Source organism: Vanessa cardui, chromosome 28, assembly GCF_905220365.1.
Source record: "Vanessa cardui chromosome 28, ilVanCard2.1, whole genome shotgun sequence".
Classification (NCBI taxonomy): domain Eukaryota; kingdom Metazoa; phylum Arthropoda; class Insecta; order Lepidoptera; family Nymphalidae; genus Vanessa; species Vanessa cardui.
The window spans coordinates 5497588-5522774 of record NC_061150.1 but is presented as its reverse complement, the minus strand read 5'-3'; the positions used below and the strand labels follow the sequence as shown (position 1 = coordinate 5522774).

The window sequence follows — 25187 nt, the reverse complement described above, 5'->3', positions numbered from 1 at the left end:
ACGGGAAAAGCCGATTTAATGAGGACGATAGAACACAAATCATAAATGTTGCAAAAAAAAAAGTAGGGGCGGCAAAAATTGAATAGCCTACTAACGGCATATATTACAAACTAGCGACCCGCCCCGTCTTTGCACGGGTGCAAAGCTGATGCTAAATATACTACAGAATTTGTTTATTTACAACATCACATTACAAACTTCTAAAATTATCAGTGTTTCTTTACTATATCGTCCATGTAGTTAGTACCTATACAAAAACCTTCCTCTCGAATCACTCTATCTATTAAATTCGCATAAAAATCCGTTGGGTAGTTTTAAAAATTTAAGTGTACATAGGGACAGAGAAAGCGACTTTGTTTTATACTATGCAGTGATGAAATGTCACAAAGAAATATTCGGCTTTTGTACTTTTATTAATATGTTTTCTATCAAAAGAATTACCTAATAACATTAAATGCTTAAATGTATACAAATATGAACTAAAACTAGTTACTGTATAAATCTTAACCGCGTGGAATGGTGGCAAGAATGCTAGCAGCATTTCCCCGTTGAATCGTAATTCCGATCCTCTGGGCAAACGAACCAGCCCTCCTGTCACCAGTGGAGGCAATGAGGCGAGGTGTCTTTTGCACCACTACTCCAAGGGCCAAGCGTTTCGACAGCAAATGTAACAAAAAAGTTTTTAGATATAATACACGAATATTTAGTTCTTTTTTTGTTTTTTTTTTCTTTAAAAATTATATAATACACTTGTTCATGTAATTATTAAGAAATATTTCCAAAGACTTTATTTCTAAAAGCCACCGTGTATAGTAGACCTACTTAAATTTGGTTTTCAATTTTGCTGTGTATATGTGTTTCATGATTGTCATGGCGGCCTTGACACACGAAAACAATACCAAAATAATTGCAAGTCATGCTGATATTAACAATAAGGCATCTTAGTTGACTTGTCTTGAGTTAGATGGCTGCAGATCGGGAGTTCCAAGCTTTAAATTTCATGTCATGATAAATCCCACCAAAAACATTAAATGTAAAAAAATGCCAAGTCTCTCGATGCAGTCTTTCCATCGTAAAAAGTTTTGAAATCTCATCAGTTTCTAAGGCTGCTAGACTGCGAGGGAGTGACAAAATGGTGTAACTTTGATCGACCGTAACTCCTAAACTATTAATTCAATTGGCATGTAATTTCGAACTTGAGCTTATTCTAATGCCTACTATTAGTCCCCGAAAACCCAAACTCCTAGCTTTGTCCTCGTCGGAGATATAGGAGGGGAGGAGGGAGCGAAACAGCCGCAAATCGCTTCGAGAAATGACGGTACGGCCGTGCCGTCAGTAAAAAAGTAAAAAAAAAATTTATTACGAGTTTTTATTACTAAGTTACAACTTTGGCAGATTGACGAATCTAAATTGACGTTTTCTTTTTTTTTATTTAATGTTTGAACTCAATTTGTTTAGGTGAGAGCCAGTGAGAGCTGACGTTGAAAATGATACTGGTCATATTGTCTTTCATGTCTATCCTATACAATTTCCGCCATTGAATCTTTGACATACATCAAAGTTATCTTAAGGTTCTTGCATTTGTCAATACGGTACGGATCTTTTATTACCCAAGTCTCTTTTACGACTGCTTTTTTTTCAAACACTACAAACTTACGGAGATAACTTACTGATTATTAACGAAATTTTATTGTTTTGTTTCCATAATCTAAAACTTACTAACGAACTAAATGCTAATGATAAAATTTAATAAGTTTTTTCAAGCGCATTCTATGTTCTTAAAACGAAAATAAGATATTTAAAGCGTTTTCAAATGGTTTAACAAAAAAATTATTTTAACGCTGATAAGTCGGTACTTAAAGATATATCAGAAATAAGACATTATTGCATTAAATACTCAAGTCAATTTTTTTTATATCAGATAAAATATCATCCTTAAAAATTTCACTCTTGAATCCATTACTAAACAAAAAAAAAATTATCTATGGTATCTTGATTATTTTTATTATAAAAATGTCGAAACACGAAAGCCTATTGAAATCATCTTATTACGAAATTTCTTTGTCTAAGTCGGATGATTTTTAAAGACAGGTTGACATCACTATCAGTGGAGATATTATTATCATATCGGTTTATTTATCAATATATATATGTACGTGACTGATAATCTGTTTGACCTACAACTATGAATGTTCCAACCTCTTTTGACCTCGGATTAGAATAAATAAGTACTACTTAGAATCAAGTGTCTCGACTTAGCACAGATAAACAAATTATATTTATAATTTTTCGTCCAATCATAGCAAACTTTAGTCAAGTAAAAATACTTTTATAAATATACAGGTTTATTGGTAATTCGACGTATATCCGTTAGGAGGTGATAGGGGTACCTATTTGCAATAATTTTAACCCCCATATGCATAGTGCAAAAATTACCCATTTTTGAGTTATAACGTTTTTTAGCTTTTTTCAAAATTTGTCAATAACGCAACTTCAAAAATTTATTTAAAAAAAGGTATCAAATAAATTCAATTTTTTTCTTCTGTTTTATTAAACACTGGATATTTATAAATGTTTAAATAATAATCATCTGTCCAAATTTCAAAATGCGAGACTAAAAACGAAATTTCAATACTTCTTTTGCTTTTTTTGCCTTAAGAACAAAAAAAATCAGTGTCGAACTTGGCTTGTAGATTATCAACCGACTTCAAAAAGGAGGAGGTTATCAATTCGTCTGTTTTTTTTTTATGTTTGAAAGGTAGTGCTTTCCGTGCCATTTTAATTTTATCCAGTTCTGATGATATTCATATGGATACCCCATATGAAAACGATATAGGTGTTAAATTTGCATTATGTCTGTGCGCCATAATTAGGTGAATAACTCAAAATTGCGCCAATCAATTTTGATAATTCTTTTTTTATTATAAAGGATATACTTGAAGGGTAGTTTGGTGGAAGTTTGGTAAGGTTCTGAGCATAGGGTCCATGTTAAAGTAACGACTTTGTTTTATACTATGTAATGATGGAACTCCCAAACCGCTCACAGTTAGGGTACGATATGGGGCAGAATTTCTTTCTGTATTTAATCAAATTTTGTGTATGTGATGTGATGTCATATGATGAATGACATATATTAGTTGTTTTGCAAAGTTTTTTACTGAGGTCGATTACAGCTCTTTCGAGGGTGGTACCTAGCTTGTAGATTATGACGCATGTATTAAAGCCGCATTTTCGAAAGTCTATTTTTGCTTTATTCGTAAGTTTTTTTTTGAAATTGTCCTCGAAGTAGTTTCTGAATCATATAAACGACACCAGGTTCACTTAAAATCAAAAAAAAAAAAAAATATTCAAAAATAAAAACCGACTTCAAACAAAACACTATTTTAAAACAAATTAATGCGCACTAAAAAGTAATCAAAATAATTGTGTATTCAACATATTTTTTAGACTCCTCCTAATTAAGATGAAATGAAAAATATTATACTACTTAAAAGTCGATTGCCTCCACTGGTGACAGGAGGGCTGGTTCGTTTTTTGCCCAGAGGATCGGAATTGCGATTCAACGGGGAAACGCTGCTAGCATTCTTGCCACCTTTCCACGCGGTCAAGATTTATACAGCAACTAGTTTTAGTTCATATTTGTATACATTTAAGTATTTAATGTTGTTAATTCTTATGTTAATAAATTATTAAAAAAGTCCATTTGCGATTATATAATGTAGTTATAATTATTGCTATATTTGGAGTCGGTATATAAGAATTTTTTTATATAAGCTTGTCTCACTAGTTGACGCAGGACTTTCACTGAAGATATAGATTATACATCAGAATAACACACATGCTAAAATTTATAATGATTTTATGTAATTTGGTCATAATATACGGTACATATCAAGTACCTGAGCGAACCCGGGGCGGGTCGCTAGTCTAGTATATAATATATCAATGTTAACTGCATTACAACATTCAGATGTTAGATCCTGTATTATTTGCTAAATTTCATGATAAATTTAAATAGTTAGTTTAATATATTAGTGAGTTTAATATTAGGCAAAATTTAAGACAGATAATTGATAGAATTCGCCATAAATAACACGTGCTTAGTTCGTCGTACGTTCAAAGTGCAACTTGGAATATATACGAGATAATTGATCATAAATGACAATGTATAGTACGAAACAACATTTTTTTTTTTAAATATATGAGACAACATCTCATACATTAATCTGTTCCCAATGTAAGTAGCTGAAGCACTTGTGTTATGGAAATCAGAAGTAACGACGGTACCACAAACACCCAGACCAAAGACAACATAGAAAACTAATGGTAATCTACGTCGACTCAGCCGGGAATCGAACCCGGGACCTCAGAGTGGCGTACTCATGAAAACCGGTGTACACACCACTCAACCATGGAGGTCGTCAAAATTAATGAAACTTGAAAATAATACTTAATTTATTCAAAAATAAATAAATAAAATGTATTTTTTCAAACGTTTGTCACGTGACACAAAACGCTCCTGATCGGCCGGGCTTATGATGAAGTCACTTTGTTGTAAACCTTGCTTTTCTATTATATGTACCACAGATTAAAATACAGCAAAGTGACGTCACCGACCCCATTGCAGCGCCATATTGTCCAAGTAGCGTTTTCGCGCGTTATTTAATATGGAATTTGTAATATGATATTTTTCGGCAAATATGTACTAGAAATAAAAAAAAACAATTTTTACTGGGTTCTTTAACCTCTACAAAATAATAAAAAATGGATTTTAAAAACCAGTCAAATAGCCTAGTATAATCGGTATATTTTGTCGGGCAACGTATACGGCTCTACAACAGGATGTCACAAAGCGTACAAAATGCTTCTGTGGCAACAGAATTTAAAAAAAATGTTTAGGAACGCTGTGTGCGGAAGGTTACTAGACAATTAGTGAGTTTATGATCAACAGCACACTTCCAATATATATTTAATTAATTCAACAAAGAAAAAACACGCTCAGTTTCGCCTGTTCTTCTCAGGTCAGTACTGTTTAATTTGAGTATCAATAAGTAAGTGCGACGATTCTATATTGAGTAAAGGAATTTGAGTTTGACTTTTATCATAATCATGAGTATTCGACACTACAAACACTAAATGGGGATCCACCATCTTTAACTGTAGTCTCTGTCACCACAACACGTGTCAGGAGAGAACAAATGAAACGAAACCACAGAGAGAATGAGTTTATTGCGAGAATCATTCCGAATCGCTGGAGTCAGAGGCGGCGTCCTCGACATCCACGCTGAACTTGTACTCCTGGTCGGCGCCCAGGTAGGCGTCCGACATGAAGTACAGAGTGTACGTGTGCCGGCCCGCCGAGCCACACACGAAGTCCAGTCGGACCTTGGCGGAGCGCCCGAGCGAGACACGTTTAATGGACAGCAGCGTATTCGTCTTGGGGTCGCCGATCACGACCCACCAGCCCTCTTCGCGTTTCTGCAGACGAGTCACACAATATCTTATCTACACTGATACTGTAAATATGTGAAGCTTCATCATCAACGAAGGCAGTGGACTGCTATTTAACCGACTTCAATTTTTTTTTTTTTGGAATAGGTTTGCAGACGAGCATATGGGCCACCTGATGGAAAGTCACCATCACCCATAGACAATGAAGCTTACATCGTCAATGTGCCACCAACTTTGGGAACTAAGATGTTATGTCCCTTGTGCCTGTAGTTACACTGACTCAACCTTCAAACCGGAACACAACAATACTGAGTACTGTTGTTTAGCGGTAGAATAACTGACGAGTGGGTGGTACCTACCCAGACGGGCTTGCACAAAGCCCTACCACCAAGTAAACTACAAAATAGGAAGTTATCAGTTCGACATATATGTGTGTAACGTTGTTTGTATGTATGTGTGTGTGTTTGTTCACGAATTTCTCGAAAACTAAAAGTCGCATCGAGATGATCATTACTTAATTTAAGTTACAATATTCACTTCAGATTAAGGAACAGTGTGAGTTTCATTAAATCTCACACCTGACATGCTGTGTACTTTGATATAGTATGTGTATAGATAGCGCACGAGTTGAATGCAGTCGGGGCGTGAGGTAAAGAGTGGGAGCAAGTCCCCCGCTGTCCGCACGCCCCTCCTCGCTCGCCCGCAGTGTAGTGTTGTTCCATCCTTGACAGCTATCGTACGCTTGCCGTGTTACCGCATTATTATTGTTGAAGTAATAAGAAAATTATTGGCAAAGGGATGGATTGATTGAAGATACCATTGATCGATTTATAATTGAAGTCAGCGACGGTGAGGATAGTGACACCGATTCAACCATGTGTGAATCTGATGATAATAATAATAAATACATTTTTGTGTTTTTTTTTTATTTCGTTTTGTGAAATAATTAATAAAAATGTATGATCAGTATTATTTTGCCTTTTTTTAATTATGCTAACCTAGTAAAATTATCGATATTAATTACTCACAATATAATGAGTGTTTTGGTCATCAATTATAATTAGGTCACAGCACTATCGAATTCCTGAGCTCTGCATTCAACTCGTGCGCTATCTATATATATAATGGAGGGGGGGGGGGGTGTTACCTGCGGGAAGAAAGGCGCGATGACCGGTCCAACGATCTCGTCTTCCCTCTCCAACGACACCTCCACCACGATGGGTTTGCCGGCGCGAAGGCGGCGCTCGTTCTTCACCTGACGACACGCATTACGTTATATTAAAACTCTCTGTGGTACAGTGGCGCTGCTGACGGTACTTAGCTGATTGTTAGGGACACGATAACCGACTATGGCGATGTTAACGGTGCATAGTCACAGATTGGTTGAACAGTGAATAATTTAGTTTTGAATTTTATACCCTACCCAATGTTAGAAACTTGTTAAAAATACATCGGTAAAGAAGTAACATTATTCAGTACAAGATTATACAGACGATAAAAAAGCGTGGATAAATAAATAATAAATAAATAATAATAAATATGAGACATCACATACATTACTCTGATCCCAATGTAAGTAGCTGAAGCACTTGTGTTGTGGAACATCAGAAGTAACGACGGTACCACAAATACTCAGACCCAAGACAACATAGAAAACTAATGGTAATCTACATCGATTCGGCCGGGAATCGAACCCGGGACCTCAGAGTGGCGTACCCATGAAAACCGGTGTACACACCACTCGACCATGGAGATCGTCAAGATTTAACTTACAGGCAGGATATATTACATACATACATATATAATTGTATTCAACTAACATGACACTTTAGACTGTACTTTTAAATGTTCATAAAGCTGAGTGTAAGATGTGACTTGATTACGTCTATGTAAATATTTATGTATAGTACGACACAAATTAGATGTAGCATCGGAAAATGCAATGGAATGAAAATCAAAACCGATTACTGCCGATTCACACAACCAATAGAAATAGCTCCCTATCGCGCCATTCGACGCTATTCGTCGCTATAGATTCACGCGTCAGTGAAAGCAAGTGCATGTAAATCGACGCGTCAAATTGACGAATATATCGGGTCGTATGATATTACAAGTTATTACGTTTGTGTAAAGATCATATTCACATGAGAAATAAATATTGATAATTTGGGATAGCGTACTCAATTCGGATGCGATCGGTTTTACGAATTTTGCCGATGCGACATCCAAGTTGTGTCGTACTATATGTATTATCTAGAGAGCCGCGATGGCCCAGTGGTAAATCTGGTTGGTTGGTAGCTCTTTAGCAGTGCTCGTACCTCGTAGGTCAGCTCGACGTTGGGGTAGCGGTTGCAGAACCTCGCCACGTCAGCCATTTCAGCAGGTGACAGTTGCAGCAGCTTCGCTCGGGCGCCATCTTCCAGCTCCATCACGTCGAACACAGTCTCCACGCTCTGCGGCGAACACACACACACAGATAAGTCGACATCTTACGCGATTGCACCTCAGCGAGTGATTAGTCGCTATTAGATTATTGTAGTGTGCATGTGTGCACCTCTCAACTTACATACCTATGTTATTATAATAATTCATAAGAATACATACTGTGGGGGAGAGTCTAATTAAAGCATTCATTAAAGCAAGACGTATTCTCATTGTCCCGATATCAGATTGTTGAGTCGAGATGGCCCAGTGGTTAGAACGCGTGCATCTTAACCGATGATTGCGGGTTCAAAGGCACCGCTGATTCATGTGCTTAATTTGTCTTTATAATTCATGTCGTGCTCAGCGGTGAAGGAGAACATCGTGAAGAAACCTGCATGTGACAAGTTTCATTTAAGTTCTGCTACATGTGTATTCCACCAACCCGCATTGGAACAGCGTGGTGCAATGTTCCAAAACCCTCCTCAAAAGGGAGATGAGGCCTTTAGCCCAGCAGTGGGAATTTACAGGCTGCTGTTGTTGTTGAGTGATTAGTGTGGAGTGTGAGGGTCGAACCTTGTCGGCACAGCGCTGCACCAGCTCGGGCGTGAAGTGCGGCAGCTGCCTCAGGTACGAGTCCTTGGCCCACATGGCCTGGGTGACCATCTGCGCAAGCTCCATGGCCGCCACGGCGGGAGACAGCCAGCCGCTGCTGGAGACCACGTCCACGCACGCCTGGATCAGTCTTATCGCCTGCAAACGTAATAACATACACTGATGTTACTACTGCTCGATAAAAGTAAGTAATTTTTGCTGATTAATCCACATTATCTATTAATCTTAAGAAAAAATTGTTGTTTATATTTCTATTGTATATGTTAGTAAATTCGTAACATCTATTGAATGCAACGACCAATTTTAATGGTTCAAAAAGTGATGTTTTTCTTGTTTTTATGGTATCGGTTGGCAGACGAGCATATGGGCCACCTGATCGTAAGTGGTCACCATCACCCATAGACAATGACGCTGTAAGAAATATCAACCATTCCTTACATCGTCAATGCGCCACCAACTCCCAACTAAGATGTTATATCCCTTGTGCTAACACTGACTCAGCCTTCAAACCGGAACACAACAATACTGAGTACTGTTATTTGGCGGTCGAATAACTGGTGACTGGGTGGTACTTAACCAGACGGGCTTGCACAGAGCCCTACCACCAAGTGATGTATATGAATGAAGCAGTCAATGGCCGAGGGTCGGTCAGGTGAGGTCAGGTGAGGTGAGGTGAGGTCAGGTGAGGGTAACCTTGGTGAGCACTAGCGCTGTGTCTGCCTGCAGCTCGGCCGGAAGCTGCGTGCGAGACAGGTGCGCCTGTAAGAGCACGTGAGCTTTCACGTGCGGCTCGTTGTACTTCAGCGTCGCGCCAGCCGCCGGCGCCGGCTTATGCGGAACCCTGCACACACAACATTACTGACTGCATCCTCGAAGGGAACAATAAAATCAAAAATCAAAGTATACTTTATTCAAGTGAGCTTTTACAAGCACTTTTGAATCGTCATTTAACAATTAAGTGAAGCTACCACCGGTTCCGAAAGTAGATTCTACCGAGAAGAACCGGCGAGAAACTCAGTAACTCTTTTTCAACATTAAAAAAAAATTCATTTATTAAATTAAATATATCCTGCGTGGAAGTCAACAGGTATTAATTCCACGCTTTTTTATCATCTACAAAATCTTGTATCGAATAATAAGCCTTTATCACCAATGTATTTTTTATAAACGATTTGAATTTACGAAACGGCAAAGTTAAAAATGTCTGTGGAATTTTATTATAGAAACCTTGCCCCAAGAAGGATTTATTGACTTTGCGGAGTCGGAAACTTGGCGTTATAAGTTTATCCTTACTTCTAGTGCATATACAATGATTATCACTGACTTTATCAAAGTGAGTTGAGATGGCCCAGTGGTTAGAACGCGTGCATCTTAACCGATGATTGCGGGTTCAAACCCAGGCAAGCACCGCTATATATATGTGCTTAATTTGTGTTTATAATTCATCTCGAGCTCGGCGGTGAAGGAAAACATCGTGAGGAAACCTGCATGTGTCTAATTTCAACACATGTGCATTCCACCAACCCGCATTGGAACAGCGTGGTGGAATATGTTCCAAACCCTCTCCATAATGGAAGAGGAGGCCTTATCTCAGCAGTGGGAAATGTACAGGCTGTTACTTTACTTTATCAAAGTGATCAATGTTACTGTGTATATACATGATATTGTTGTAAATATATTGCGACGCAACAGTGAGTATTCCTACTCTGTTAAAAACATCCCGCCCAGCGATTCCATGGAGCCCCTGTGTCTCTCCACAGAGGGTCATACTTATTAGATCTGTCTAATATAAACGATGTCATAAGGTCTTAATAAATAAATAAATAAATATGAGACAACATCACATACATTACTCTGATCCCAATGTAAGTAGCTGAAGCACTTGTGTTATGGAAAATCAGAAGTAACGACGGTACCACAAACACCCAGACCCGAGACAACATAGAAAACTAATGGTAATCTACATCGACTCGGCCGGGAATCGAACCCGGGACCTCAGAGTGGCGTACCCATGAAAACCGGTGTACACACCACTCGACCACGGAGGTCGTCTTACAAAATGACTTATGAATAAATAGGTCTTTAATAATGTTTTACTGGCTATATAGATTTTTTTTTCTCTTTCGTTTGTGTATCAAACGAGGTTACTTGTAAACTAGAATGGTCTAGAATAAGACAGTACGATAATAAAATCCTTTGACATCGTTACATTTTGTTTGCTTTTTTCTACATAAATCTATCAATACTCACTTCGCCGCCAGAGCTTTGATGATGTTCTCCTCACGGTGCCGGATGCAGAGGTCGGAGTACTCCGCCGCTGATGATATTATCTCCAGAAGACCACGGATCTTGGTCTTCGAAGTCAACGACAGACTGAACAGCTCTGAAGGTATAAATAAAACTAGTTATAACGGATTTGAATCGCGTATATTAATTATTTTGGACATCCCGACGTTTCGAGCACTTTACAGCGTTCGTGGTCACGGGTAGACCACCGGTAGTTTTATTTAAATGTGTAATAATCGCAAAAATTTAAGACAGCTCTGAAGGTATCAAACGATAAATTAAAGAAACGCGATATGATTGTATCTTGTATTGAGGAGTGTTAACCAAAGTTACTTTGGACCGCTACTGAAAAATTTTTCACAGACCCTATAACACTATTTAGAATACATATATAACACTACTTAGAATCTATACAGAGTCGGATGTAAAGGTCTGGAGGCCCTGGGGCCACAAAGCAGTGGACTAGACCAATAGGAGCGTAGAGATCCTAATATACTATCATGGATTAATGGATTAGCTTAAGCTTTTATTAATTTGAATCAGTAAGTATTTCTTGACTGGTATCGGTAACTTTTAAAATATGAAGTAGTAAGATTATTTTAATTTGACAATATCTCGGTATTTGTTAACTCACTGAAAACTTTTGTGGCCCCCACTTATGTGGAGGCCCCAGGGCAGTTGCCCCGGTTGCCCTTCACTAAATCCGGCCCTGAATCTATAGATCCCTTATCGTATAAGATAACAAAAATGTTCTATGTACAATAGAGATTAGATCTCTCTTTCCTATTTAAGATAATTCGTAACGAGATAGACTGTACTTACTTGAAAATATACACTATCGTATTCCAAGGCGCAATGCTCGTAGTTTTCTGGGTACTTTTGATGTCAGAATATCAAAAACGAAATTAGGATGTAATGCACCAATACCTAGATCATCTCGGTTGTACAAAGGTTTTAGTCAAGATCTAGATATTTTTAATGACTCTGCCATGATTTATCGTAAACGGGCGCTAGAATTGTTGAGAGATGCAAATAATAAATAAATAAATAATGTTATCTTAATTTTATTTTGTATTAATTATTATATTTTTAGTGATTTTTGTAACGTAAACTTCGCATGAATTTAATGAATTATTTAATTTTAGTTTGTGCCTATATCAATTCAAATTATTTGTGTTTTTTTTTTAATTTTAATTTTATTAAGTGTTTGTTAATTTTTTATGCTCTTTAATTTTTATCAATTTTGACATTATTTTTTTTCTTAATCTTTCTACTCATGTTGTTGTAATTGTGTGTTAATTTATTTTTGAAACAGATATTGTAATTGTTGTGGCTACTTTAAAAAGCTTCACATGTTGGCTGTTTTCGCATAGTTGTTTTACATTTGTCATTAAAACATGTAGAAGCTACTAGTGGTCCTTAAATAAATAAATAAATAAATAAATAAATAGAGATATTGAATATTCTCGCTAGGAAACTTGAAATCGGCTTTTGTCTACTATAATACACCTCTGGAACCAGATTAAAATCCATTTATTGGTGAGAACCGCATTAAAATCCGTTGCATAGTTATAGTTATAGTCGCGTTATAACACTGCATATGGACGATGCGTTACCTATGGTCGTGTAGTTGATGTAGTAGTACGACGCTATCATCCCGAGGTTGAGAGGTTGCACATCCATCTCGTCTTCGATGGCGATGCACTTTGACTGCTCCAGGTCTGACAGCGTCGTCTCCACGAGCTCTGATAGGTGATCTGACAGGTGCCTGCATAGATAATATACATTAACATGATATATATATACAATAACACGCGTGCATCTTAACCGATCATTGCGGGTTCAAACCCAGGCAAGCACCGCTGATTCATGTGCTTAATTTGTCTTTATAATTCATCTCGTGCTCAGCGGTGAAGGAAAACATCGTGAAGAAACCTGCATGTGACAAATTTCATAGAAATTCTGCTACATGTGTATTCCACCAACGCGCATTGGAACAGCGTGGTGGAATATGTTCCAAACCTTCTCCTCAAAGGGAGAGGAGGCCTTTAGCCCAGCAGTGGGAATTTACAGGCTGTTGTTGTTGGTGACACTTGATAGATTATTGAGAACAGGCTGGCCATCTGACGGTAATTTGTCATCAGTAACCAGCTCTTAGAAGATTAAAGCGCTGCAAAACTTGCGAAGATGTTACGTTCCTTGTGCCTGAGTGCTCTGCCTAGAGGGCTTACACAAAGCCCTAATAAATTAGCCTAATGGATTGTAAAACTGAATCCATAACCGTTTACCTATGCGTAACACCCTGTAGATTGTAGTAGTTGGGGTTTTGCGTGAGTCGGCGGTAGAGGAAGGTCCATGTGAGGTAGTCGACGGCGTCCTGCTTGTTCTCGATCGTCTTCGTGACAATTTCCGCGTTCATGTGGTCATGCAGCCGATGGTCAAGGTGGCTCTGGGGACGAGGTTCAGTCCAGGTTAGTGATTGACTACTCCACCCCCCCCCCCCCCCCCCCACTGAGACAGAGCACCGAGATGATAAAGAAGCGTGGAGTTAATACCTGTTGACTTCCAAGCAGGATACATTACTTGAAATAATTGTATTTAACTAACAAAACGTTGTATTTTTTAAATGTTAACAAAAGAGTAACTACTGAGTTTCTTGCCGGTTCTTCTCGGTAGAATCTACTTTCGGAACCGGTGGTAGCTTCACTTAATTGTAAAATGACGATTCAAAAGTGCTTGTAAAAGCCTACTTGAATAAAGTTTATTTTGATTTTGATTTCGATTTTGAGAGACGGTCACCTCTAGAGGCAGGCAGTCGTTGAGTAGCTTGGTGAAGAAGGTCTTGTGGTGCGCGGCGCACATGAGCACGGCCACCGAATGCTCGTCGTCCAGCGGGCGGCAGGCGCGTCCCAGCATCTGCAGCACCGTCGTCACGGGGTACTGCTCGTAGCTGTGCAGCTTGCCGTCGTACACGTGCGTGTCGGCCACGATGACCGTGTGGCAGTGCGCGGCGAAGGCGAACGCCAGCTCGGCCGCGACCACGCACAGCTGGGCCGCGCCAGACTCCAGCAGCTGCTGGGCCGCGCGACGGTCGGCCGGGCAGACGCCCTCGTGCAGGTAGGCCACGCCCGCCGCCAGCGTCTCGCGCAGCATCTTGTCCTGGAGCTTGCGCAGGAACGGCTGCAGCAGGTCGGGCCGAGCGCGCAGGAAGCGCCCCGGGCTCCCGTGCGCGGCGGCCAGCGCCAGCAGGTCGGCGGCCAGGAGACGCGCGTGCCGACGCGACGGCACGAACACCACGCAAGGCTTGGTGCCGGCGTGACGCACCACGGCGTTGTAGATCGGCTTCGTCATGGCGGCCAGCCGCGACGCCGCGTGCGAGATGTTGAAGCCCTGCGGGGGACACGTGACGTCACAATTCCAATTCGAAAGTAAAGATGGCAGCAGTGTGCTGTGACGTCACGATTCCGATTCGAGCCTTGAGATGGCAGCGGTGTGCTGTGACGTCACGATTCCGATTCGAAGGTTACGTTGGCAGCAGTGTGCTGTGATACAAGGTAGCCGGCGTCAGTTACCTGCACGTGCAACTCGAGGGGCAGTGGTCGCACGCTCGGGTGGAAGTTGAAAGCGCAGTTGGCATTGCAGCCGAGCCACTGCCACACGTCGCGGGCGTCGGCCAGCGGCAGCGACAGCGCCACGATACGGATCGGACGACCTGACGACGAGAACGGCGATAGTTACTGGTAAGTTTAACACCGAATATCATAGTACAAAAATATAAGCCGCTTATTTTATCTATAAAATGTGAATAGTCTATTTGACTGGTTTTTAAAATCCATTTTATATTATTTAGTAGAGGTTAAGGAACCCAGTAAAAGTTGATTTTTTTTATTTCTAGTACATATTTGCCGAAAAATATCATTTTAAAAATTCCATATTTAAATAGCGCGCAAAACACTACTTGGACGATATGGCGCTGCAATGGGGTCGGTGACGTCACTGTGCTGTATTTTAATCTGTGGTACACATAGAAGAAAAGCAAGGTTTACAAAAAAGTGACTTCATCATAAGCCCGACCAATCAGGAGCGTTTTGTGTCACGTGACAAACGTTTGAAAAAATGCATTTTTATTTATTGACTTTTGAATAAATTAGGTATTATTTTCAAGTTTTGTTAGTTAACAACCATTTTTAAACTCATAATATACACTGATTACAATAATTCACAATTTATTTTTCGCATTGTCAAATAGCCTATTATTTAATATAAGTGCCCAACCCCCCAAAAGATAACTAAGTAGTGTTGTCTTAAATTTTCGCGATTATTACACATTTAAATAAAACTAGTTATTACGGATTTTAATCGCGTATATTTATTATTTTGGACTTATCACGGGTAGACTGTCTACCTGTGACAGTCTACCCGTGACCACGAACGCTGTAAAGTGCTCGAAACGTCGGGATGTCCAAAATAATTAATATACGCGATTAAAATCCGTAATAACTAGTTTTATTTAAATAGCTAAGTAGGGTCACAAACCGGTCTGCGAGGCGATGTATCTCATGCGGGAGCAGGCCACCTCCAGTACGGGCCCCTCCTCCCCGCCCAGCAGCTGCAGCGCATCCACGATAAGCAGCGACACACTTTGCACACTCTTGCGGACCTTCCACCTGGAACGAATTAACTCATACTTATAACCGCGACTTATTCTTATAAAAAAAATTAAGTATATAATCTATGGTATACAACTGGCGCCATCTATTGACGGCTGTTTGCGGTTCTGCCTTGTGTTTTGTCTTTTGTCTTTGTATAGTAAGACACAAATTAGATGTAGCATCGGAAAATGCAATGGAATGAAAATAAAACCGATTACTGCCGATTTACATAACCAATAGAAATAACCCCCTATCGCGCCATTCGACGCTATTCGTCGCTATAGATTCACGCGTCAGAGAAAGCAAGTGCATGTAAATCGACGCGTCAAATTGACGAATATATTAGGTCATATGATATTACAAGTTATTACGTTTGTGTAAAGATCTTATTCGCGTGAGAAATAAATATTGATAATTTGGGAGAGCGTACTTAATTCGGATGTGATCGGTTTTACGAATTTTGCCGATGCGACATCTAAGTTGTGTCGTACTATACCAATTAAGAAAATAACAGTCGTTAGTCTTTAAAAACTGGTCATAGAACATGGAGATGACTCACCGCCTGGAGAGAACATCCCATTTGTCAGCTGTCGTTATGATGATCTGTCCCTTGTTGAGAAGCTTGTGGTCTGTGGCCGTCTCACCAGTTAGTTGCACCACCTGGAATATTGTATGTTACTTTTATTATAAATTGCTTACATTATATTATTACTATTATATAGTTTTATGTACACTTTACTAGGTGTCACTCACCAAAAATCGGTACTCATTTTTATTGCGTTAACTGTGATATTCCTAAAGTTGGTGATTATTGCAATTCCGTTTAAAGGGTGAGTGAGGCGTTGTCTCAGCAGACATAACATATCAGTTCTCAGGTTTGTTGGCACATTGGTGTTATAAATAATATTTCATACAGGGGGATTGTCTATGGGCGGTGATCACTTACCACAGTTACAGGGAGAGAAAGAGAGGCAAAGCTCATAAAACGTGTTTTTTAAGTCACGGTTTATAAAAGTACTACCGTACTATGAGTCGCATAAAGGAACCTTCGTACAAATAACTAATGTTCATGGCAATTTCTGCCCTGCCTCGAGACGAGACGACCTCCATGCTCGAGTGGTGTGTACACCGGTTTTCATGGGTACGCCACTCTGAGGTCCTGGGTTCGATTCCCGGCCGAGTCGATGTAGATTACCATTAGTTTTCTACGTTGTCTTCGGTCTGGGTGTTTGTGGTGCCATCGTTACTTCTGATCTTCCATAACACAAGTGCTAACTACTTACATTGGGATATAATGTATGTGATGTTGTCTCATATTTATATTTATATCCTCATCAATATCATTCATATACAAATACAAATGCCTCATCACACCGACAGGATGTGCGTGGAAGCCAGTGGAGCTCACCTTAAGGTTGAATCTGGTGCCAAACTTGTGGTACCAGTCAGCGAACACGATGTCTGCCAGCGCATCCTTGGGTAGCAGGTACACGGCGCGACCCGCAGCGTTGGTGGTCAGCAGTCGCAGCAGCGCCAGCTCAGCAATCACCGACTTGCCGGAGCCCGACGGAGCGCCCACGAACACGTTGTCGTCTGAGTTGTACACCGCGTTGAACACCTGCGAAGACAGCTCATTAGAACAACAACAACAACAACAACAGCCTGTAAATTCCCACTGCTGGGCTAAATTCCTCCTCTCCCTTTGAGGAGAAGATTTGGAACATATTCCACCACGCTGTTCCAATGCGGATTGGTGGAATACACATGTGGCAGAATTTCTATGAAATTTGTCACATGCAGGTTTCCTCACGATGTTTTCCTTCACCGCTGAGCACGAGATGAATTATAAAGACAAATTAAGCACATGAATCAGCGGTGCTTGTCTGAGTTTGAACCCGCAATCATCGGTTAAGATGCTCGTGTTCTAACCACTGGGCCATCTCGACTCAGTTATACGGATTAGACGAAATCAAACAAGCGTGTAATACACGTATACTAGCGTGCGCGCTGCGTGTCAAACGCACACTCAACGTACAAGATATATATATACAGCGCGGACTTAATACCTGTTGACTTCCAGGCAGGATATATTACATATAATCGTAATTAACTAACATTACTGTATTTTTAAATGTTGTAAAAGAGTAACTACTAAGTTTCTTGCCTTAAGGTTCTCCGCGGTAGAACTTTCCGAAATGGTGGTAGCTTCCCTTAATATATTTGTTAAATGAATTAAAAGTGCTTGTTAAAGCTTACTTGAATAAATAAATTTTGATTTTTATTACCTGTGTCTGAACAGGATTGAACTGCGGGAATGTATCAGCGTACAGCTCTTCGTATTTAGCGTTCCTCAGCGCTGATATCGGCAACGGTTGCAGGTCTAGCAGTTCTGTCGGTGGCAGGTTCTTCTCAGGCAAAATCAGGTGGCGGAAGGACACTGGAAGCTGAGTCTCAGCTGCTATCCACCTGGATATCATAAAATATTAGGAATAGTATTATTTATAGTCCATTCCAATGACAAAAGGAAACATTCAAAACATACCGTATTTTTCAATATCACAAGTATTTTGTTGATAATTCTGCTATATGATTAACTACAAAAAGTTCTTGATTAATATATCTTCATTTGTAATACAACAGTATTTCACTAAACTACATAAATCCACTTTAATTTCACTTCCAAAGTAACGAAAACAGTTTTGTCGACATTCAAGACGCCATTTTTCGATGACGAACATTTAAAATAAAGGCGTCAACTAAGGATGTTCGCTAAACGAATGTAGACTGAATGAATGTTTAAAAAAAATATATGATTTTAGTTTTAAAATTCATTATAGATATTTGTTTAATATATATTTATTTAATTGGTTGTAATATATAGTATGAATTATTTATTATAAACGTAAAAAGTTACCTAACGATAGATAAAAAAGTTATTTTTATACAGTAAGGTTTTTACATAAAAATAATATATTTACCAAGAATGTTAAAAGAATTATTTTACTTTAAAATAATCACTTAGCTCGAAATGTAGACCAGTTTTGTGCATAGCAATTTTATAGTTTTGAAAATAATACAATGCTAAAAAAGACATTCGTCTCTCATCTTTCGTATCATGTGCACGGATGCATATTCGGAATTCTCTGAAGTTTTTTATTACGACCTGGCTTTGTTTAAACGGAAAATTACTTTTAAAATCATAAAAAATATATCGTTCTTTAGCATTAATTACCCATTCATTCAATTATTTTCACCTCACTAGTCGAACGCAAATGACATATCAATTCAAGGTCAAAGTTGTTTATTTACCTTTTTTCCTCTTCCCATTGGAATAGACTATAAGTCGCTGTTTTCTTTTTAATATATATGATTATATTATCATTTGGGTTGTCTGGAAGAGATGGCTTATAAGCCATAAGGCCGCCTATTGTACAACATAATATTATACATGTCGGCGCGAAACCACGAATTTAAGAAAAAACACGTGTCCAGAAATGATTATATTAATAATTTAAAACTGTTTCATTGTTAAATTAATAATTTTTAGTGAAATTTGAAATTTTAAATAAGTCTGAAGTATTTTAGTGTTTGTAAACAGCTGTTATGTTGAGTGAATAAGTCTACCCACCTATTTTTGTTATAAAAGACCAAGCGCCTGTCGTTATCGACAGGCTTGGTCGAGCGGTCGGAGCGATCGGACCGCCTCATATTGGAATAAATCAGAGAAGAATATTCCCTGAGTTTAATTTCAAACCTCCGAGCATGGATAAAGATCGAAACCCTGACACTTGTGACGTCAGCTATCCTGACGTCATGTTTTTTTAAAAAACGGGCTCTGACATGCTGCTCCGTTATATATATAACATTTTGTATATTGTGTCTGTGGTGTACAATAAAGAACAAAGAAATTAGATTATGGTTACCTATCAGAGACAACTCTTAGGAAGTACTGAGGGGGCAAAGGCTCGAACACCGGAACGAAAAGTTTGACGTGGTGCTCGTCACGACAGTACTTCTGCTTCAGCAGGAAATATTCGTGGTGCAAGATCACCTCCGAATCCACATCCTCAACCAGGATCCAGAACGCTTCCGACTGCCCGTGTATCTGTTTAAAGAGATATAAGAATTAAGAGTAAGTATTTTCCCAACGATTGGAATCCCGAGAGGAGACCGTTTTTAAGAAGTCGTCCTAACTTCGGCCAAACTCAAGGAAGACCTGCCTGCACTGAACTGATAAAAAAGCTTTTTACTTTTTGGTAGGACTTTGTGCAAGCCAGTCTGGGTAGGTACCACCCACTCATCAGTTATTCTACCGCCAAACAACAGTACTCGGTATTGTTGTGTTCCGGTTTGAAGGCTGAGTCAGTGTAACTACAGGCACAAGGGACATAACATCTTAGTTCCCAAGGTTGGTGGCACATTGACTATGTATAGTTTAATATTTCTTACAGCGTCTATGGGTGATGGTGACCACTTAACATCAAGTGGCCCATATGCTCGTCCACCGTCTATACCATATACCATAAAAAAAAGATTCCAATATATTTTTATAGGATTCAGCCCCAGGTTTGATCCTAGGACCTCAAGAACTTTACATTCGCTTTACATTTATTACAATATTATAACATGACTACTCAAAAGTGCGTTTATGATCCAATTTGAATAAATTGGCAATGACCACTATTTATTTTTTTCCAAATATCGCGACTACCGATCTCGAACAACTAGTTTTAAACAAAATAGAAGAGAGCAATATCAACGCTTATCATGCGAATTTAAAATTGAATGCAGGTATTACTTTTTAGGGTACCTACTTATACAATACTAATATATACTAAAACAATCTCCGAAACGCGCTGCTTCTTTTACAACAAACAACAACAACAAACAGCCTGTAAATTCCCACTGCTGGGCTAAAGTCCTCTTCTCCCTTTGAGAAGAAGGTTTGGAACATATTCCACCACGCTGTTCCAATGCGGGTTGGTGGAATACACATGTGGCAGAATTTCTATGAAATTTGTCACATGCATGTTTCCTCACGATGTTTTCCTTCACCGCTGAGCACGAGATGAATTATAAAGACAAATTAAACCCCTGGGCCATCTCGACTGCTTCTTTTGCTAAAGTATCTTTATTGGTACAGTAGATTATTCAGTATATACCTTCTCGTCCCACTGGAAGTCCGGTGTGATGGTGAGCTCGACTCTAAGCGTCGATCGCGTCACCGGCTGGATGTGCGTGCTCAGCTCTAGTTTCGGGAACTGGTGCACATACTTGTGTATCATCTTGCCGAGCTTCGGTGCCCTCACAAGCTCGCCGATTTCATTTGGACCGAGTTCGTATAACTTTTCCCAGGGGAAATTTTTCTTTTCGAGTTTCTTTATGACCTGTGGGTATAAATGCACATTATAGTTAGTTATTCTATACAAATTATTATACATAGAGTAACAGCCTGCAAATCTTCAACACTCAGTAAGTTCTCCTCTTCATTTGAAGAAAAAGGATCATTGAGTTATCAATACAAAATAAGCACATGAAAATCAGCGGTGCGCCTGGATTTGAAGCCGCTATAATCCGTTAAGATACACGCCTTCTAACCACTGGCCCATCTTGGCTCAAATCAGCTCGGCAAGTTAAATTAGTGATAAAATTTTCGTGTCTACATTTCAGTACCAAAACTTTGCTTTAAGCTTGTTATACTTGTGACACTCGATCATAGCCTGTAGATATTAAATAACAATTATAAAACTCACCTCTTCCGGCATCTTTCTAAACTGTCGCAGCGGCGACATAGACTGCCACATCCGGCGGTCCACCATCTTACACAGGGCTAACGTTTTGTCCACCAGCTGGGCCCAACCTTGAATAGAACACGTACATAAATCACATTAAAGTAGTAAAGTAAAAGTAACAGCCTATACATTTCCCACTGCTGAGATAAGGCCTCCTCTTCCATTAAGGAGAGGGTTTGGAACATATTCCACCACGCTGTTCCAATGCGGGTTGGCGGAATGCACATGTGGCAGAATTTCGATGAAATTATACACATGCAGGTTTCCTCACGATGTTTTCCTTCACCGCCGAGCACGAGATGAATTGTAAACACAAATTAAGCACATATAAATAGTGGTGCTTGCCTGGGTTTGAACCTGCAATCATCGGTTAAGATGTATGCGTTCTAACCACTGGGCCATCTCCAAAATTAAATAAATTACATTCTCATGCAATATAAGACTATAAAGTAGGGACACATCTGTCTCAACAAAAGACGCTCAGCGCGTATAGTACGACGCAACTTAGATGTAGCATCAGCAAAATTCGTTAAGCCGTTCACATGCGAATTAAGCACGCTATCCCAAATCATCAATATTTATTTCTCATGCGAATATGATCCTTACACAAACGTAATAACTTGTAATATCGTATGACCTAATATATCCGTCAGTTTGACACGTCGATTTATTGTCTGGTCTTAAAATGAAGAGTTGGTTTTCAATTCTAAATACTTGTAGTAGCAACTTAAGATCAATTATAATACCACACATCTACTAACATGTAAAAGTAAAACAATCCAAAAGTAACTTAAATAAAGATATCGCTCTAAGTCACTTAGTGGTAGAGCTTTGTGCAAGCCCGTCTGGGTAGGTACCACTCACACATCAGATATTCTACCGCCAAACAACAGTAATATAACAATACTGAGTGTATTGTTGTGTTCCGGTTTGAATGGCGAGTGAGCCAGTGTAACTACAGGCACATGGGACATAACATCTCAGTTCCCAAGATTGGTGGCGCATTGGCGATGAAAGGATTGGTTAATATTTCTTACAGCGCCATTGTCTATGGACGGTATGACCATCAAGTGGCCCATACACTCGTCCAACCAATAGCATAAATATGCCTCGTGTACCTCTATGCAGCACAATCTCGTAGAGCGCCCTCAGGAGCCTGGCGGCAGACTGGGTCACGTACACCATGTCTGCCATCAGCGCGAACCCTTCCAGCTTCAGCTGCGATATGTAAGCTTGCAGCAGCACGTTGATCTTAGCCGACGGCTCCTCGATGCTCTCTTTGATCGGGATTGGGACCTGATGATAATAATCAAGTATTTACAACCAAGTATTTATTAACATATTATTATTTCACTAAAAGAATACTTCGTATAATATATATTATATACTTCTTATATATATATATATATTCACTAAAAGAATACTTCTTATAATATAACTCCGGGATTAAGGCTCGATTTCCATCACAGGACAGTAATTATTGTAAAGAACAGCATCGTAAATCTGTTTATTTGTAAAGAGCAACTATGCGAGTTTCTTGTTATTTCTTCTCACTGGAGGCTGCTTTCGGTGTTAGTGTTTAAATTTAATCTCATTAAGTAAGTCTAATGCTTCTATATTGAATAAAGAAATTTGAGATCGAGTTTAAACAGACCATTAAAAGTTAAGCATTAATAAATAAATAAATATTGGACAACATCACTACTCTGATCCCAATGTAAGTCGCTAAAGCACTAGTTATGGAAAATCAGAACGTCACGTAACGACGGTACAAACACTCAGACCCGAGACAACATAGAAAACTAAACATATTCAACGTCGACTCGACCGGGAATCGAACTCGGGACCTCAGAGTGATGTACCCATGAAAACCGTACACGCGACTCAAACATGGGAAATCGTCAATTTTTAATATACTATTTCTGATTAAAATTCACTGTTTTAAGTCATACCCTTAGTCATTACTTGGTGGTAGGGCTCTGTGCAAGCCCGTCTGGATAGGTACCACCCACTCACCTGTTATTCTAACGCCAAACAACAGTACTCAGTATTGTTGTGTTCCGGTTTGAAGGCTGAGTCAGTGTTACTACAGGCACAAGGGACATAACAACTTAGTTCCCAAGGTTGGTGGCGCATTGACGATGTAAGAAATAGTTAATATCTCTTACAGCGTCACTGTCTATGGGTGATGGTGACCACTTACCATCATGTGGCCCATATGCTCGTCCGCCAATCTATACCACAAAAAAAAACCTGTAAATTTCCCACAGCACACACAGGTTTGGAACATATCCCACGCTGTTTCAATGTAGGTTGTTTGAATACACATGTGCCAGCATATCTATGAAATTAGACACATGCATGTTTTCCTCACGGTGTTTTCCTTCACCGCCGATCACGAGGTGAATTATAAACACAAATCATGCTATACACGTGCTATGAATATTGTGTGTATGTGTGTTGATCTATTAACATATAACATCTAAATTTCCGTATAACATCTAAAATACTAGTCATTATTTATTGACGACCTCCATGGTCGAGTGGTGTGTACACCGGTTTTCATGGGTACGCCACTCTGAGGTCCCGGGTTCGATTCCCGGCCGAGTCGATGTAGATAACCATTAGTTTTTCTATGTTGTCTTGGGTCTGGGTGTTTGTGGTAACGTTACTTCTGATTTCCATAACACAAGTGCTTCAGCTACTTACATTGGGATCAGAGTAATGTATGTGATGTTGTCTCATATTTATTTATTTGAAAAATTAGAGAAGTATTTTAAACTTTTACCATAAAAAACAAAAACATACCCTCTCCATTAGCTTGTGTAGTTCCAGCTTCTCCTCATCCCGTACAGCGATGTGCTTGAACTCAGCGGACAGCGAGAAAACCCTGAAAAGTTCGATCTCGGCCAGCGTCGGTTTTAGCAGCTGATTGTAGCTCTGCATCGTCTCGTACGTGCAATAGAAGTGAGACGCGATACGACCCAGCTCGGTGGCCTGGAAATGACCGGATTTCCGCTCGTATTTCACGAGACCCGCTCTGAAAATTAATACATAAACAAACCATCAATACAACAACAACAACAACAGCCTGTAAATTCCCACTGCTGGGCTAAAGGCCTCCTCTCCCTTTGAGGAGAAGGTTTGGAACATATTCCACCACGATGTTCCAATGCGGGTTGCTGGAATACACATGTGGCAGAATTTCTATGAAATTTGTCACATGCAGGTTTCCTCACGATGTTTTCCTTCACCGCTGAGCACGAGATAAATTATAAAGACAAATTAAGCACATGAATCAGCGGTGCCTCGGTTTGAACCCGCAATCATCGGTTAAGATGCGCGCGTTCTTACCACTGGGCCATCTCGACCATCAATACATAATATGGCAATTTTTAATATGATATTTTTCAACAAGTATGTACTAGAAATAAAAAAAATCAGCTTTACTGGGTTCCTTAACTTCTACTAAATAATATAAAATGGATTTTAAAAACTAGTCAAATAGCCTATTATGAAATATTTCAATACAAATTTTACAACTATGCGAGTTCCTTGCCTTGCTTGTTTCTCCTCGCTAGACGCTGCTTTCCGAAACGGTGGTAGTATTTAATTAATTACGATTCAAAAACGCTTATTTGTGAAGTTTACTTAAATAAAATTTGATTTGATTTACTATTTTTATCAAAGCAGATTCTTCGTATTACGAAATATAAAAAAAATTTATAAACATAATTAATATGTTCGAAACATTGAAATTGGTTCAGTGGTTATAACGCGTACATCTCAACTGATTACGGGTTCAAACGGCAAGCATCACTAAATATGCAGAGATATACATAGATTAACGATCATTACACAGTACAAAACAAAGTCGCTAACCGCCGTCTGACCCTGTATGCTTAGATCTTTGAAATTACGCAACGGATTTTGATGCGGTTTTTTTTTTATAGATAGGGTTTGAGTTGGT

The 25187-nt window shown here is 39.3% G+C and overlaps 1 protein-coding gene across 1 annotated transcript in view; it reads right to left on the bottom strand.

Annotated features, from left to right (window-relative positions):
* Window positions 1–5211: 5211 nt before the first annotated feature.
* Window positions 5212–25187, bottom strand: part of LOC124541396 (putative U5 small nuclear ribonucleoprotein 200 kDa helicase) — a 42093-nt gene continuing 22117 nt past the window's right edge. Inside the window, exons 22-40 of the mRNA XM_047119249.1 lie at window positions 24026–24257; window positions 22336–22513; window positions 21179–21285; window positions 20588–20812; window positions 19349–19530; window positions 17711–17891; window positions 16834–17043; window positions 15985–16085; window positions 15310–15440; window positions 14346–14485; window positions 13573–14163; window positions 13062–13222; window positions 12390–12541; window positions 10738–10870; window positions 9181–9328; window positions 8449–8625; window positions 7770–7904; window positions 6599–6706; window positions 5212–5478 (exon numbers count right to left, since the gene is read on the bottom strand). Coding sequence (XP_046975205.1) covers window positions 5239–5478; window positions 6599–6706; window positions 7770–7904; window positions 8449–8625; window positions 9181–9328; window positions 10738–10870; window positions 12390–12541; window positions 13062–13222; window positions 13573–14163; window positions 14346–14485; window positions 15310–15440; window positions 15985–16085; window positions 16834–17043; window positions 17711–17891; window positions 19349–19530; window positions 20588–20812; window positions 21179–21285; window positions 22336–22513; window positions 24026–24257 — 3532 coding nt within the window. The 3' untranslated portion in view covers window positions 5212–5238. The remainder of the gene's footprint in view (window positions 5479–6598; window positions 6707–7769; window positions 7905–8448; window positions 8626–9180; window positions 9329–10737; window positions 10871–12389; window positions 12542–13061; window positions 13223–13572; window positions 14164–14345; window positions 14486–15309; window positions 15441–15984; window positions 16086–16833; window positions 17044–17710; window positions 17892–19348; window positions 19531–20587; window positions 20813–21178; window positions 21286–22335; window positions 22514–24025; window positions 24258–25187) is intronic.